Consider the following 17,961-nt stretch of genomic DNA (forward strand, 5'->3'; position numbering starts at 1 on the left):
AGAGTCGAAGGGGAAATGTTGACATACCAATTTATAATGGCAAATGTCGACAAGAGCATCAAAAATTATGGCAACCGGAAGTAAGAATTGTGAATGGGATTGGCCTCTTTTGGGAGATCTTCATGGTGGATCAAGAGGGCGGGCCTACTGAACAGGCTTGAAGCAGCAAGGGCATGAGGTGATTCTTCCCCATTGGGGAAGTACCTTGGGCTTCACCCAATGTCTGCCTATGATGTTATTGGTTGCTCACCTACAGTCTACTCTGACATGGCACCTTAGCGTGCCAACTCTACTGTGTCACCATGACAGTTTACTAATAGGCTGCCAATTGCTCAGAAACAGAGTCTTTTCCCCCCGTTACATTCTATAATAATTGCTTCGTAGCAATGATTGGATACAAATATTTTCCTCACTGTAAGAGTGTTCCCATTAATAAGCTCCCACATTAATAGCAATAATAATATTGCTCCAAACAATAATTCCAGTAATTGTACCCTTTCCCCCCCCAACAGTTCCTTTAGAAGCGAAGAGCAGAAGAGTCCAGAAGGGATCAGACATTGTTTTACAATGCCGTCTCAGTTCGAACATAGCCATCGCGAGATGGAAGATCAACAAGGCGGAGCTCCTTGGCAATGGCGGGAAATGCTACAGACAAGAGGACGGTTCTCTGGTGGTAAAGGATGTGCAGATCCAAGACGGTGGCGAATATCGCTGCTTCGCTGAAGAAGATGGAGTGAGGTACGCGGTAGCCTGGTACAACATCAGTGTGACGGAAAGCATGGCGGCCTCACCCCTTTCCCCTCCCCAGCCCCAGATCTCCAAGGGCAGAGAATTCATATACTTAATCATCATTGCCGTCCTGGCTGCCTTTGCCTTTGTCCTGTCCATCTTGTCCATCTACCTCTTCTGCTCTCCGTCCAAAAGGGGCAACTACAACATGCGGCTTCCCAGGTCATCGCTGGTTGAGCTGCAGAACATCTCCGGAAGTTGCGTCGGGAAGGCCGAGGAGGGAGAGCCGGGCCATTACCACGGCGACCGTTTTTTGAAGATCATCCCTGGCGAGGCTGCGAGCAATCACCGGACGCCGACAGTGGAGCTGCTCCCCCCTCCTCCTCCTCCTCCACCTCTCCCGCTCCCTCCCGACCTTTCCTCCTCCTCCTCCTCCTCTGACCCCGCCACCACCATCACCGCCGCCACCACCCCCAACGGGCTGCCCGGCCTGCCCCACGTCCTGCGGAAGATGAACGGCAACAGTTACGTCCTGCTGCGGCAGGCCAGCGAAATGGAGTCCACCTCGCCTCATTACCACTCGTTCACCGAGGAGCTGAGCAAAATGCTGGAGAAGAGGAAACACGCCCAGTTGGTGGAGAAGCCGGATGAAAGCTCAGTGTGAGAGCCGGGGAGGGGGGTTGGTGGGTAGGAGAGGCGGGAGAGGGGGACGGGACCTTCCAGTGAGAGCTCCGAATTATCTACCTCATTCAGTATTCAAAGAAAATCCTCGGTGGACTGGAAGGCCTACGTTAGTGTTTTACCTGAACCTTTTGCTGCCTCCTCGTCAGGGGCCATTTGTACGGAGAAAACGACCTCTTATCACCTGTAAATAACACTTGATCTTTAATATATTTGTGACTCTGTTTAGATATCAATCAAAAGAGAGATTTTATACCAAACCTATATGGTGCCAGAAGCTTAAAATGATGAGGCACGGAAAGAGATTAAAATGAGAGACTCCGATGAACTTTGACACTTGTCAGCGGAACAGGCCCGAGGGGCTGAATGGCTTACTCCTGTTCCTATGTAACCCAGGGAGAAACTCCTCTTAAAAGGCAAACTGCTACAAGCCGGCAGGACAATCACAATGGTGAGTCAAAACGTTGAATCTGATTGTTACTTTTTGTGCAGTGATACTTCCAGCCTGTGGCAGAAAATTGTAAATACATTTTATATATTACACACGTATAAAATCATGTCTTGCCACCATGGTTTCCCTTTATGCACAACACATGTCGTGCCACCACACGGTTTCGATCAAATGTCATGCTGGCCATATGAAATTCTTCTATTACCCCCACCTGGTGTGTGCAAATTACCTGTTTGTGTATGCAAAGTAAGTTTTGAGCTGTGCACCGCCATAGTGGTAGTTACAGGTGTGGTTGGAACAGCTTCAGGTGATTGAAGTGAAGGTATCACATGAGGTGCATGGCCCAGCACTAAAGTGCATTGGCTCAAATACAATTTTTGCTCCTACTTATCGGTGCGCCTATTGATAACTCTTTTTGCACTTCTAGAAGTCATTTTGTAAAGGAGAAGTGCGTGGGGGGAGAAGATCTCTTAAAACAGCCCCCTCTATGTTTAATCGAGAGCTCCGATGCTGGTCCTTAACTAGCAAATCCGTAGGGGTAAGTTCGAATTGATCAGTCAGCAGCTCATTTATATTTTCCAAAGGAGATTTTTTATTATAAGCAGCGGCTCATCGGCAGGCTGGTGAGGCTCCGTGTCTGGCAGGCCCAGTTACATGGGAACAGCAGGCCCGAGTGGGAAGCAGAGGCTGGTGCCCAGGATTAGGGTGAGGGGGTGGGGTGTTGGGTGGAAGTTTCTGGGGGTTTGCAGGTGAGGGGTGGGTGGGGGGGGGGGCGGGGAGAGGGGAAGTGGGCTGTACGCTGGGGAGCGTTTTTAAAAAAAAAATTGTCCTTGGGATATGGGTTATTCTGGCAAGGTGGTATTTATTGCTCATCTTCTGGGTGCCCTGAGGGCATTTAAAAGTCAACCACATAGTGTGAGACTGGAGTCACGTATGGGCCAGACCGGGTAGGGGCAGCAGATTCCCTTCCCCGAAGGATATTAGTGAACCAGTTAGGGTTTTTTATGACAATCCAACGTGGTCACTGTCCGGTGCTGGCCCGCAAACTACGAGCTTTATTGAATTCACAGCTTGTCGTGGTGGCCAGTTTGAACTTATGACCTCTGGGGTGTTAGCCCAGTAACACAGGCCACTGTCCACTTTTCACAAAAAGAAAGAAAATTTAAAGAGAAAAGTAAGTCCAGGAGAGAAGCACGGGGTGGATGGAGGAAACAGGTGGCAAGTTCCTTAAGTAGGGACTGAGGGGTTGTGGAATGCCGGCTGTCTATAGATCAGCTTTAAATCGAGTTGCAGCTATGCGCAGGGAGCATCGCTGTCAGTTTAGTTCTGGGATCAGACAATAGATAATCCACTCAAACGTTTAAAGCGACACTTGGAACAAAATATTTTCCTCAGTCTACGTTGGGTTGGGGGACTGTCATAGCAACCATTGGAGAATTTAAAAAAAAAAATTTTTTTTTGCTGTTACTTGAGTGGGTAAAATTTAATTTTGAACGTGTGGGAAGAAAATTGCAGCCGGAGCCCGACTTCAGCGGGGGCAAGAAACTGGCGGTAAGGGGTCGGGATCGGCCGTTATCCATCCCGCGCCTGATTCTCCTTTCCGTCAAAGGCAAAATCGGGCGGGATGGACAACGAGCAGCTGATCCGATATCGCCCGTTTCGGTTGAAAGTTTCACCCATGGCGTGCTGTTAAAAAAAACCCCTCCTTCTCTACCATTTCCTCTGGCGCGGAGTGAAGACCAGCGATGATTTAATTAAATCATTCTCCGGTCCGCTTGACAGCCTGTTAACTGATAGAGCTGTTCTAATCAATACTGTGAGAAGATACAGAGGTTGAGTGAGTGCACCTCAGGAGTGGCGGGGCCACGATCGCAGTCATTAGACTCTGCCGCATTCAAGTTCCTATAGCTTTGAGAAATGAAAACAGATTTTCATGTGTGTTATGTTGAGCTCTGTTCTGGATGAGTGAGCAAGTGAAAGTAAATCTAATTCTCTTGTGCACTGCTTGCTGTTAACCCATACATTCTAGCTTGTTTAACAACCTACGCCAAAGATGGTATTGTGTCTATGGAATTATTGGAGAATTAATAGGATCCTTTTAAATTTTTTGTGCACATCAAGTAGATAAATGTTAATGCTGGATTCAGGCACCCAGTGACAGTATTAAGCACTCTCACAGATCAGGTATTGCATAAGTGAGATGCAATGTAGAGCTCCCTCTACACTGCCCCAACAATTGCCTCAGCCCCAACCTCAGGCAAGCAATCTTTAGTCCAGCAGTGTGACATTTTTCCATGTCCCACAAAGACTGTCTGAATGAGATTATGCAGTTGGTGCCAATATTATGCTGTAGGCCCACGTCCATTGGGAACTGGAATGAGGAGGCCCAAATCCATTTTGCATAAACCCTTCCACAGACAGCAGAAGGAATCTTTAACCTCACCCCACCAGATTTGAACCCAGGTGTCAGAGGTGAAAGGTACACTGTCCCGCCCTAATTTTTCTTTTGGCCAGAAGCAAACTATTTCAACTGAAGTGAACTATTTTGCCAGACAGTTCTCTTTGGACTAGCAGGCCGGGTCACTGGGTGGTGGGATGTGTGATGCCTTGCATGGTGATATCCTGATCTCAACCAGGCTCCCTTGGGAGAGGCGGACAGGCCGAGGTTATACAGTGTGCTAACCTACAAGGAGGGAGCAATAAAACGGGAAATTAAGTCAACCCTACGCGGCCGTTAGCAACCAATTTAAGCATCAGCAAGGAACTGATACAGCAAGCACAAAGTCCCAGAGATGTGGGATGTTCCACAGTTGAGAGAGTATTTTTAGAATGACTTGTGAGAGTAAGGGGCTACTTGTTCCTAATCCATATTGGAGTTTGTATGAATAATTCTATGTTGCAATGTATGGGTATATTCTGCATGTAATTTGCTTAATTTATTCATGGAACTGTTTTGTTGCTTAATTCCATTTATACATTAAATTAAGACTATTTCCATCCTTCACTGTGTTTGTTACTTCATTTCCTCAACGAAAATTTACAGGGCTACGGGGAAATAGCACGGGAGTGGGACTAATTGGATAGCTCTTTCAAAGAGCAGGCACAGGCACGACGGGCCAAATGGCCTCTTTCTGTACTGTACCATACTATAATACTAAAAGAAAATTGCCACCACGCGTTTACTAATCCTGAACAATGGGCCACAAAATAAGCCCCCTGAAATGTACTTGAAGATAAGGATCCTGTCACCTATCCAAACTGGGCAAAGCACGAGTAACAGATTCTGTGTGTTCTGAAGTCAAGAAAAGGCTTAATTATGGAACGTAGGGAAGTAGCCCCTGAATTTCCTGTCTGCCTCTCTACGGTGACAGACCTTTGGCAAAGTGGGACTTCCACCCACCTCTTGGGTTGTTCCCCAACTCCTGGCCCATATCCCGGTGCCGGGGCGGGGAGGAGGTGGTGGGTGGAGGGTGGGGCAACCAAATATTTTAGGCAGATGCTGGGTTTATTTATGGAACAGCTGCTGTACCTGCCTCAGGTGAAAAAGAAGGAAATTGCTGTGCTGCCTCACTGCAGTGTAAATTGGCCCTCAATGATCGCATGGAACATTTAATTCTTTTTTTAGAGTTCTTGCTTCTCATTTATGCCAAATGCCTTAAGCTGCAATTTTAAAGTTTAACAAACATGCCTGAGGCCCTTTGCTAGGATGCAAATGATTCGTACTGTGTTACGTGATGTATTTCCTTAATTTGCATATCAATGTAAAATGGCTGTGGATATTTTGGACTCGGCCCCAATTATGGTAGAATTATTGACAGGCGCAAAAAGGGAGGGGGAAATTGGTGTAATGGGTTGACCCCCCCCTCCCACCTTTTCATGCCCTCACCCACACAGATTACCCCAATTGCCTAGAGTGACAGCACAGGAAATGGAGGGCCTGAAAGTCTAGATTTAAGCAGGGACTGGGTGCTGCGGTAAGTTAGCGTAGCACACGGTGCTTTCACTCCTAGATCCCAGCTTCAGATCCAGCCCAGACTGATGGGTTGAAAGTTTCCGATTTGCAATTATCCCATAAGTTTGGGCAGTCTCAGTCTAGCTCCCAGTGGATGTGGGGCCCACAGCACAAAACGACTCTGATTTGGTGCCAGTTGGCGGTTTCACTCATTGGTGGCACCACTGTCTGGCACCGAAAGAATTTAACTTCAGCATGATGTTAGCAAGTAATCCAGCCTGTGGCATCATATAGGATTGGTGCTGTATAAAATGCAAGTTGAGCTGGAAAGCCAAATGATAAGCCCCCTGAACTAGCATAATCTGTAACTACTCCATGTTCCATTCATCTTAATTCAAGTATCTATTGGTGAATACAGTAAGTGATCTGAGGCAACCTTTCCCTCGGTTATCGTGTTGCTCCTAAAATGGTGTGAAGAGAAAAAGAAAGTTTCCTTTGGACATGGCACTGAAACGCAGCCACAATCTTTGAAGGACTATGGCCTAATCACCAATCTAATACGTAACCATAGAGCTTTAATTCTCATTCATGTGATTTAATATAGCACGCTGATGATAACACAATGAGGCCACCAGTGTAGGATTAATCAGTGTGCAAGGGGTTAGAGGCAGCGCAGAGAGAGAGAAGAGCAGAGGACGACATGAATATTTTGAAGTCTGCCCTTATTTTTTTTTAGCACTGAACATCAAACATTGACCACCCTGTTTTATCTCTGGATCAGCAAACCTACAAGTCTTCTTGGAGAGAAAAAAGAAATGAGCCAGCAGTTGTGCACGAATATCAAAATCACAAATAAACAAGGGATGAACGGCCTACCCAGTGTTTTAAGTGCACAAAAGTAGATCGATGCATTTTCATTAGTGAGGCCAAGAAAAGGACACAGTCCTCGACCACTGTGATTTAATGTCCATCACGCATGACTGTTTCATTAATGAGCTGCGTATTAAGTAAATAAATTTGCTGAGTTCTTCAGTACAGGTAATGGCATAAAAACAATGGCATTTATTCTGAATTAGACTTTGGCAGTCGTTCCTGGCAGGGTTAAAGGGTGAAATGTCATGCCTTCTTCGAGCTCTGAGTTTTCAGTTTTAACTGATTTTGACTGAAAATAATTGCCTCTCTTTTCCCCCTCAGGACATTCGTTTATTTTGCGGGATTTTTCTTATGGGCTTTCCGTTGGCCCTTGATTAAAAACCCAGTTTTTCCATTTGTTTTCCTTGGTTTGAACTGCGAATGTTGATTCTGGTGCCTCATAAACTCCTGCTTTCTCTCCTCGCTCTGGACTCCAGTCATTAAGGAACTCTGGTATAAGAACTTTTCCAGTTTACACACTCACACATACCAAGAATACACTGGGAGTGAATATTAATGACACATACAGAGGTTTTATTTCATCCCGACTTGGAAATATATCGGCCGTTCCTTCATCATCACTGGGTCAAAATCCTGGAACTCCCCACCTAACAGCACTGTGGGAGAACCTTCACCACACGGACTGCAGCGGTTCAAGAAGGCGGCTCACCACCACCTTCTCAAGGGCAATTATGGATGGGCAATAAATGCCGGCCTTGCCAGCGATGCCCTCTTCCCCAGAATGAATACATTTTAAAAAAAAAGAAAATGGATGATATAGTGGCAGCAGAGGAATGAAGAGTTAGGAAAAGATCAGTGAAACGAGGAAGATTAAAAAAAATTAAAAAGGAAAAGCTGGAAATCTGGAATAAAAAGAAAAGAAATTTGCTGGAAATACAGAACTGTTGGGTACGTTGAGTGAAAAAAGAGAAATAGAAATGGGAGGAAAGTCTAGACATAAAAGGGCGGGAGTGGGGAAAGTGTAGACAGACAGAAGCAGACAGGAGAAGAGGCTCAGTTGGTAAGTAACATTGCCCAGTGTGGAACTGAACCACACAGACCAGGACCAGGCTCTGATCTGAGTTAGTTGCTCTCAGTAGAATCATAGCATGCTACAAGCACATAAACAGGCCATTTGGCCCATCAAGCCTGCACAGGTGATTTTCTCCACAAGCCACATTGTCTAATCCTGCGCGTACCCTTTAATATTCCCCTCTTCCAAGCAACTATCTAATTCCCTTTTAAAAGAATTCACGGTCTCTGCTTCAACAATGGTTTGCGGCAGAGAATTCCACATTCTACTCACCCTCTGTATAAGACATTTCTTTTTTCTAACCTTTCCTGTTCAATTCTTCTTGTTGATTATGTTAAATTTGGGCCCTGTTGTTACTGTCTCACCAACCAATGCAAACAATCCATCGTTATTTACAGTGTCATAACCCTTCAGAATCTTGAGGACCTCTATCTGGGTCACCTTTCTTCCTTCTCAGCTCCAGTGAAAAAAGCCCTAACTTCTTAAGTCTCTCTTCGGCATTGTAACCCTCATCCCCCACCCCCAGAGACCATCCTGGTCAACCTACCCTGGACCTTTTCCATGAGGAATGTGCCTCATTATGTTTTCCTTCAGCTATGGCTCGTGGATTGTTGGCATCTTGCGTCAAGTCTCAAGATGGTACCGAGGTACCTCAGGACCCATCTGTCTGGTCTTGTCGAAAATAGGGGTCGCTGAGCTTGACCTTGGTAACCCCTGAACTAAGGAAAGGGCAATTCAGTCAGGCATCCCACTCCTGAGCACTGCCTGGCGGTCCCTGCTCCACAGTCAGCCTGTGCGGACGTCAGATGAGGGCAGGGTTTGGCTCGGTTGTAATTCCCTCGGCTGCCTCGTGACCGAGTAACCTGCGACCCTCATTACCTAGGCTCAAATATATAGAACGTTGAGCTGATAGAAGTCTTCAATCAGGTGAGGTACAATAGGGGCACAGTGAGACTCAGAAAGGGACAGGAGAGAATTGGAGCCAGGAGGAGTGGGGGGGGTGGAGAGAGATAGGTAAAAAAAACAAGAGGAGCAATCAAACCGCCAAGGAGAAAGAGATGGACGGGAAGAATGTTTCAATATTGGAAATACTTTTCAGTGCAGATAGGAAAAAGGCAAGCCCGAGAATGATATCTATAGAATGAAGCATCATTCTGTGTTGGCACTAATGCGTCCTGTTAGTATTTCCCCTCGGTATAACAATTAAATTGATAATTCAGCTATACTCAGATTACAACAGTTTTCACAGCTGTAAGCAGCTTGTGCTGATGTGTGTTTCTCATAGTCTGTCAGTACAAAGGTTGGATTCCTTTTTAAATACACGTGACCAGCTGACCAGAATCAGCAGGAAGAGGTCACGGGGCAAGCGAGGCGCTTTATGATGAAACGCTGTCGCAATCCAGACTTTGAACAGTTTTGACATGCGTTAAGCTGGAAGAATGTGGCAAAAAAACCATCATCTGTCTCAGCACGGTTAGTGGTGTGGGTCAGGCAAACTGGGCTCTTCCAACTGCAAGGCTGACTGTCGAGAGCTGAGTGTGTTTTCTGTTCCCTATTTCTCAACAGGGCATGAGGCCCGACAGGGGTTTGTGGAAGTGAGTGGGAGGAGAGCACTTTATAAATACAAGTCATCGTTTACACCAAAACAATCATGTAGATTTGTATCAATGCTAAAGGCTCACTCGACTAGCTCTGAAGAGTTTTTTTTCCACCTTCCTCTCCTGAAGACAATGACCCACGCTTCAGCAAGGTCCCTCCTGCTCATTCACAGGTGAACCTAGAGAGTGAGTGTCGGCAGGCTATTCCGTCATGAGAGGTTGTGTCCAACCCTGTCATGTGCAGAAGTCCACACACTCTCTGATTTTTTTCTTTTATTCATTCTGTGGGATGTGGGTGTCGTTGGCAAGGCCGGCATTTATCGCCAATCCCTGGTTGCCCTGTACAACTCAGTGGCTTGCCAGGCCTCTTCAGCGGGCAGTTAAGAGTCAACCACGTTGATCTGGGTTTGAAGTCACAAATAGGCCAGACCAACAGGATTCCTACCCTAAAGTGAACCTGTTGGGATTACAGCAGGAATTACTGAATGGTGATTAAGAGCAGGAGCAGTTCAGTACTGAGGGAGCGCTGCACTGTGGGAGGTGCCATCTTTCGGATGAGACATTAAACTGAGGCCTGTCAGGTGCCCTCTCAGGTGGCCGTAAAAGATCCCATGGCACTATTTGGAAGAAAAGCAGGGGAGTTCTCCCTGATATCCCGGCCAATATTTATCCTTCAACCAACATCACAAAAAAAAATGATTATCTGGTCATTATCACATTGCTGTTTGTGGGACCTTGCTGTGCTCAAATTGGCTGCCGTGTTTCCTACATTACAACGGTGACTACACTTCAAAAGTACTTAATTGGCTGAAAAGCCCTTTGGGACATACTAAGGTTTTGAATGGCGTGATATAAATGCAAGTTCTTTCTTTTCCTTTTGGTGATCAGGCACACTAGCTGGGTCAAAATCCTGGAACTCCCTTCCTAACAGCACTGTGGGAGAACCGTCACCACACGGACTGCAGCGGTTCAAGAAGGCGGCTCACCACCACCTTCTCGAGGGCAATTAGGGATGGGCAATAAATGCCGGCCTTGCCAGCGACACCCACATCCCGTGAACGAATAAAAAAAAAAGCTGATTTTCCCCTCCGGATCTCAGAGATAAGAGGCCAACTGTAGCACCCTTCACTCCACACCAGCTAACTCAGCATAGCCGGGGGACCGAACTGGGGGACTTCCTTGATTCTGTGCGCCTCAGTTTTTCGCCAGATAAATTTGCTGAGTCATTGGGACAGCTGGAGATGGGTAGCTTTTGCTTGTTGTTTAAAGACCTGCTCAACCAGTACCGACTCTGTAACAATGGTGAACGTGCTGCTAGCTCACATTCCAAAGTGGTACTGTAATAACAGGCACCTCAGTTGGATACAGGTGAGCCAAGGTGAGGTGGATCTTAAAGCATACTCTAAAAAATGTTAATTTTTTTGACTTTTTTAGAAGTTGACTGAGGATAAACTAACATTATGTGACGCTGTTACATGGGGTTCTCATGTACTCAGTGGCTTATTCCTCTCACCTTACAGTTAAGACTGAACTTTATACTTTATTTTCCCAAAGGTAGGTAAGTTTCCCAAACTTTTTTCCCCTGGCATTTCTTTCTATCGCCGTTCAGCCTGACACTTCTGTCGAGTAGCTGGAGAAGGCCCTGCTCCCAGGCTGCTTTCACTCCCCTACCAGGTCGCCGTCTGCTAGGAGAATCGGGGTCTCCCAGGTGTGACCCTTCCCTCCGACGCTCGTCCCCCTCCGCTGCTGGGAGACGTGGCAACTTACTCACGACACTTCCTGGTTGACGGGGGCTCAAAAGTCAGGAACTAAGTGGAACAGGACTCAAACTTGCCTCTGGCCCCACTCCCCAGAACTCAAATATCTTACACCACCACCAATCTCCAGCATTATTGAGGGATTTCTTTATTTTTGCTTGGATCTGTCGATGAAACGCTTTTCCATTGAACTATTGAAGATAGATAATGTCACAAGATGATAAATTCTAAAATATCCCGACTGTGCAACAGACCATCTGGTTTGGAGTGAGTCGGAGCACTTGTTGTGTGGCAGTTACATGGAAGAGATCGAGTGGGAGAACCAGATTTCTTTTATTTCCAGGAGCAAGATAGGCCTGATAACACCACAAGCGACAGAGTCACAAAAACCTTCCTCGTGATCCAAATAAACTGGTTGTTCCACATCATGCCTGGGGATTGTGTTTGTTTTTGTTTTAACTAAAATAACTAAAGCGTTGTGTGCTTTTGGTTTATTTTTTAATTGAGTTTGGAATTTTACAGCAGGGAAGGAGGCCATTCAGCCCATCGTACCTGTGCTGGCTCTCTTCGTCCCATTCCACTGCCCTTTCCCTATACCCTTCTACATTTTCCTTTTCTCCTTTTAAAAAGTAGCTTGCTACATGACGTTGGAACAACAATTGCGAGCAAAATTCTGCTGGTGCGGAGCGGTGCCCGGACACAGAGAGGGAAAGAAAATCGCGGAGGGAGTCAGTATTGGACTACTCCTGGTGTCTCATTTTACCTTAAATCAAAAGGCCAATTACAGCAGATCTGAAATAAAAGCAGAAAATGCTGGAAAACACTCAGCAGGTCAGGCAGCATCTGTGGAGAGAGAGACACAGAGTTAACGGCCCCGATATTTACTGGGGTGAGGGGGGGGGGCGGGAGGGTGACTGTCAGCGGCCAGTTAACCCGGAAGTACGGGAAAGGCGGAGATCCTGCCGAATTTAACGGCAGGACTTCATTAGAATTTTTTTACTCAGTTTCCTGCCCAGCAGCCGGCCAGGTTGGGAGGCTGGATGGCAGCCGGGCAGGAAAGCCTGTTGTATAACGCCGCAGCTGGGGACCGGAGAGGAGGGAGGGAGGGAGAGATCGTGGTGGGGGGTTGGGAGGAGAGATTGGGTCGCGGGGGGTCTGAGGATCGGGGCACGTTTGCTTTGAGGGGCTGGGGGGGAAGCAGCTCCTACTGGCCCCTCCGGCAGTGCTGGAAAATTACCCTCAACGTTTCAGCTCAACGATTACCTTATTGATCAGGTCAATAGAAATTGCCTCTTTTGCAGCACTCACAACCTCCCCCCCACACACCCGTTCACCCCCCCCCCCCAAAACCAACCAACCCCCAATTCCTATTGCAAATACTTTCCCTTTGCCACTGGCATGTAAGGCATGTTGGAGCCCTACTCATGGGACTGGAACCCATGCCCATGGCGGAATTGTGCACCGCACTGTGACCATGTGGAGTGAGCAGGTCTGGAGGTGACGCATGTCACAACGTTATGTTGCATCATGATGTAAACCCACAGACGCACGGAACCATCTTGTACGTGTTTGATGGACCAGCGATTCAGGACCCTCGTTGGAATTGGACAGCAGATCCCAAGTTCCATGAAGATCGTCTCCATTACATTTGGGAGTGGCCGCAATGGTGGGAGAAATGCGTGTTGACTGGCGATAGCATTTACCTTCGGGTAGAAGTGTCTCTGGTGCCCGATTTGGCAAGATCTTAAGGGCAGGGGCCTAGGAGCAGCTTGCCTGCCCTCTGGATTGCGTGATCTGGAGAGAGGGGAGAAGCTGGGGCAGCAATCTGAAGCATAAACACTGGGCAGCTCTCCCCCCTTGCTAGCCCCTGGACGCTGAGGCCAATTTTAGTTTCTCTACCACTGTTCTTGATGAGAAACATTTGCCTGAGGAAGGAGAAAATCTCCGAAAGCTTGTGAATTTAAAATAAAATTGCTGGACTATAACTTGGTGTTGTAAAATTGTTTACACTTGATGAGATTGGCTAACATGCATGGACCAGGGATCAAATTTTCTTGGACATTATTTCGAAGAAGAAGAGCTGGGGAGGTCTCCCTGGTATCCTGGCCACTAATTATCTCTCAATCTAAAACAGGTTACCTCATCATTATCACATTGCTGTTTGTGGGAACTTGCTGTGCGCAAATTGGTTGCTGCGTTTCTTACATTACAACAGTGACTACACTTCAAAAGTACTTCATTGGCTGTCATACATCTTGGGATGTCCTGAGGTCATGAAAAGCGCTATATAAATGCAAGTCTTTTTTTCTGTATAGCATATCAGGCAGCGTATTTACTAACCAAGCCATAGAGGAGCCATCCTGATTATTATTCTATAAAATGTATTAATGAAGTGTTGTCCACAGATTCTGTTATTGCCAGCAATGTATAAATGTTGCAGCTTCACGTATATACCAGGTGCTAGGTAGTTCCGAGACTCGTTGAAATCACAAAGATCTGTCAACAATTCACGTGGTTATTTGTCAACAGGCTGGTCTTGTGGTTCTGTTTGTTCTTGGTCTTTGACAAAGGGGCCATTCACTTTTACCAATTCCCCATGTCTAGCTGCAACAAGCTGCATGTAGATCCTGACCAGCATCACTGTGTTTACTGGCACACAGACACAAACCAGCTCATCGATAAGGCCCTCAGCACTTCCAATGTTCAAAATACATCAACAGAAATAGATTGAGCGAAAAACAGATTGAAGTTAGTAATAACTCTTTGTAACTATTAGGAACCTAGACGTTACCGTGGGTGATATTAGTAAACAAACAATTAGGGGCTAATTGTAACTTAACTCACCGGGCAAGTTCTGATCGGACGCCCAATTTTATCCCCTCCTGATTTTACCCCCTCCCGATTTTACCCTCTCCCGCTTTTACACCGTCCCGTTTTTACCCCCTCCCGATTTTAACCCCTCCTGTTTTTACCCCCTCCCATTTTTACCCCCTTCTCTTTTTACCCCCTCCTGATTGAGCCCCTCCCGATTTTACCCCCTCCCGATTTTACCCCCTCCTGTTTTTACCCCCTCCCGATTTAACCCGTCCCGATTTTACCCCCTCCTGATTTAACCCCTCCCAATTTTACCCCCTCCCGTTTTTACCCCCTCCTGTTTTTACCCCCCTCCTGTTTTTACCCCCTCCAGTTTTTAACCCCTCCCGATTTTACCACCTCCCATTTTTACCCCCTCCCGATTTTACCCCCTCCTGTTTTACCCCCTCCCGATTTTACCCCCTCCCGATTTTACCCCCTCCTGTTTTTACCCCCTCCCAATTTTACTCTCCATTGAAGTCAATGGGTGGGAGTTAAAAATCGGTGGGGTTTAAAACTGGGGTCCCACCCGATCCCGTCAGCTTCCCGCCGGTCGGGTTAGGTTAAAATGACCCCCTTTGGTGTGTTCCTATGACACCGATTTGCTTTATTAGTGGAGGTGTTGACCCATTTAAATTAAACAGGTCAATACCTGTGTTAAAGTAGCAAAGAGAGGAATGTCACGTGAACGAGTTAAACATTCGCCCACTAATATCAGCAATGCAAATTTCTGGACTCTGCTCTTTGTGACAGATACTGGGAGCTCCCCAGCGCCAAGCACACAGGAGAGATTTCTAATTGGAACAATATGACGGAGGATTAATTCTAGATTAACAGACTTTGACACATTTATATACGTAGGATGGGTGGACAGGATTTCATTATGAATAACAGCACAGTTACCTTAAGGAGATATGGAATAAGAAAATGCCAACCAGCCATGTACTTATCTACCTATTTAATTACAAGAGAGAAAGTTCTGCAAAAATTCTTTCTGCCTCCCTCAGAGATAATCAGGCAAAATTCCAAAAACATCTCTCCATCCTCGTTTCTTCCCTATTGAACCACTGGTCGCCTGCTGCTCACAGGTGACTTTGCCTTGGCTGCAGTATCACAGGTTTTATGGCTGCAATCTTCAGCCTTGAAGAGGAAATAACCGAGAAGGGTGTCTCCTGGAGATAGTGAATGGTGTAGAGACTGCGGAATACTGCTTCAAACTGAGCCAGAGCAGTAGCAAGGGTTCAAGGCAAATTTAGGACTCTTAGCTAAAAAAAAACTGCAGATGCTGGAAATCGGAAGCAGAAACAGAAAATGCTGGAAACACGCAGCAGGTCAGGCAGCATCTGTGGAAAGAAGTGATTCTTCTTACTGTTTCAAGTGTAGATCCTTGATCAGTTCTGGTATTGGAGCTTGGTAGTGAAGTGTTTGTCAGGGTGTTCAGGTGAGAAAGGGGGAAAACTGCAGCTGAAAAAATGTTTTATCCATAAACTCTTCAATAATCACCCCAGGTAAATTTGCCGCCCCCTGAGTTCTCTGGTATGGTAGCGTGCTGTTCATTTCCAGCGGTTTATATAATGCATCAGATTAAAAAGTAATGTTATAATACTTGCATTTATACAGCATTTTATCACATCATTGAAAGAACTCAATGCGCTTTGTACAATTAATTATTCCATTGACTGTTGTTATGTGGGCAAACAGGCAGCCATTACGCACCAGTAATGTCCCACAAACAGCAACGAGATGATTGAACAGTGAATCTGGTTTTACATGCTGTTGATTAAGAGAGGGGTATTGGCCATGACAGTGAGAGAGCTCCCTGCTCTCCTTCAAATAGTGCCAAAGGACCTTTAACATCTGGCCGAATAGGCGGACGGGACCTGAGTTTAATGTCTGATCGGAAGGACGGCACCTCTGACCATGCAGCACTCCCTCAGTGCCAGCCTAGACTGGGTGCTCGGGTCCTACGGGTCATTTGAACCCACAATTTTCTCACCCAGGCGCGAGAGTGCTGCCAGGATTGTTTCAAATTATTTACTGCAGATTCTTCACTGTGGAGCTCCTGGAATGACACCTCACCCAGTAGAATCCAGGGCTATTAATTATAACTAGTCTTTCAAACGTACTTGACCCGTTTCTGTTAGGCACAAAGGGACCTGCTCTATTTTGGTGTTTTAACTGCCCTGGATTGCTTATCAATTCCTATCTTTTTTTTGCATTCTCAAGAAAGTATCTTTTACATGAATATTTTATGAGGCTATTGTGCACATCGTGTTCATTCTCAGTTATATTTTACATCTAGGTATTCATTCACATATATATTTTATAAGGCTAGTGTATATTTAGGTGTACATTTGCACACATATTTTATGAGCGTGCATACTTACATATATATTTAACAAAAAAAAACAAAGACTTGCATTTCTATAGCGCCTTTCACAACCTCAGGGCGTCCCAAAGCGTTTTACTGCCAATGAAATATTTTTGAAGTGTAGTCACTGTTGTAATGTAGGAAATGCGGCAGCTAATTTGCACAAAGCAAGGTCCCACAAACAGCAAGGTGATAGTGACCAGATAATCTGTTTTAGTGATGTTGGTTGAGGGATAAATATTGGCCAGGACACCGAGGAGAACTCCCCTGCTCTTCTTCGAAATAGTGCTAGGGGATCTTTTATGTCCACCTGAGAGGGCAGATAGGGTCCCGGTTTAACGCCTCATCCAAAAGATGGCTCCTCCAACATTGCAGTACTCCATCAATACTGCACTGGAGCATTAGCCTAGATTATGTGCCCAAGCCTCTGAAGTAGGACTTGAACCTACAACCTTCTGACTCAGAGGCAAGCACGCTACCCACTGAGCCACAGCTGAACCCATAGCACATTTTGATTGCGAGGTGGGGATATTGATGGGGATGGAGATGGGGATGCGGAGGGGGAAATTGGCTAGTCCCTAGACCTGTTCACTATCCAATGACTCCTTCTGGAAAGTGCTTGCTCGTGGGCATCAGGTGAAAACAAGTTTGGGCTCGGCTGTAATATTCCCACTCAAATGAGTTGCTGACACAGACCGTTTGTGCTCACGTGTGAAGAGTGAGGTAGCGGGTGACAGCTGACACATGTGGACCTGGACCCCAGCGTGAATCAGTGCCTTCAGGGGACTGGGGTGGAGGTGGGGGCGATTGTCGGGGCCGGGGTGGGGGGGGGGAACCAAAGGAGGATGGAAATGTTTTCTTAAAGCTTGCTAAAAATCAGAATTAACATTTTAGCGATTGGCCTCAGGAGATGAACAGCCACAGTTATGAATGACAGTGTGGAAGGAAAGATAATGAGTCCAGATGTTTGCAGGGCTTAAATTAGAAGCAGATTCAGACCAAGTGAATGAAGGAAGCAAGTCGGTGTGAGAATTCAGACCAGATGAATTAAAACATTAAAAATCAATGAAATTTGCAAGACTTCATCATCTCCACAAATGAAGTTTTCTACAGTGATTCCCACTGTCAACATAACATTACTTTCCCCACAGCCCCTTTAATGATTTTTCCATGAAGACAGAAGATATGAGAATCATCTTAAATTGAAGGCTTTTTCCTCTAAGTGGTAGCACTCTTGCCTTTGTGTACAGTTAATTTGTTATTAGCTGCTTCGTTTTGCCTTAAACTTACAAAGTCTGCTGAGGGTTTTTCTCTAATGTAAGTTAATTCGACTTTTGTATTAGGTTTCAGAGAGGAAGGATGGGTAATGGAGACCTGAATGTCAGTGATATTTTTGAACTTAACAATCATGCTTTGAATTGAGGAACACCTGGATGGTTCGCCACATTAGAAACCATATTCCACGGGTACTTTACAGTTCGATTATGACCTCAAATTGGTTGTGTCTGTGAAAATGCAGAAAGGCCTGTTGGGTAAATGCAGCTTGGTACTGAGTTACAAGGCACTTTCTGTTTTTGTGTGAGACCCATGCTAATGCCACTGGTTCCTCAAGCATGGTTCTTGT

General features: G+C 46.0%; 1 protein-coding gene across 4 annotated transcripts in view; it reads left to right on the forward strand.

The window, feature by feature from the left end:
• Positions 1-17,961, forward strand: part of sema4gb (sema domain, immunoglobulin domain (Ig), transmembrane domain (TM) and short cytoplasmic domain, (semaphorin) 4Gb) — a 164,426-nt gene that overhangs the window by 138,396 nt on the left and 8,069 nt on the right. For 2 of the 4 annotated variants that reach the window (XM_068002086.1, XM_068002087.1), the window contains one exon: positions 513-2,570. In XM_068002086.1, the coding sequence (XP_067858187.1) occupies positions 513-1,393 (881 nt within the window). In that variant the 3' untranslated portion in view covers positions 1,394-2,570. Of the gene's footprint in view, positions 1-512; positions 2,571-17,961 lie in introns of those variants that run through there. The other 2 variants (XR_010966665.1, XR_010966666.1) reach the window with 2 other exon arrangements.

This window comes from Heptranchias perlo, chromosome 21 (genome assembly GCF_035084215.1).
Source record: "Heptranchias perlo isolate sHepPer1 chromosome 21, sHepPer1.hap1, whole genome shotgun sequence".
NCBI classification, from domain to species: Eukaryota; Metazoa; Chordata; class Chondrichthyes; order Hexanchiformes; family Hexanchidae; genus Heptranchias; species Heptranchias perlo.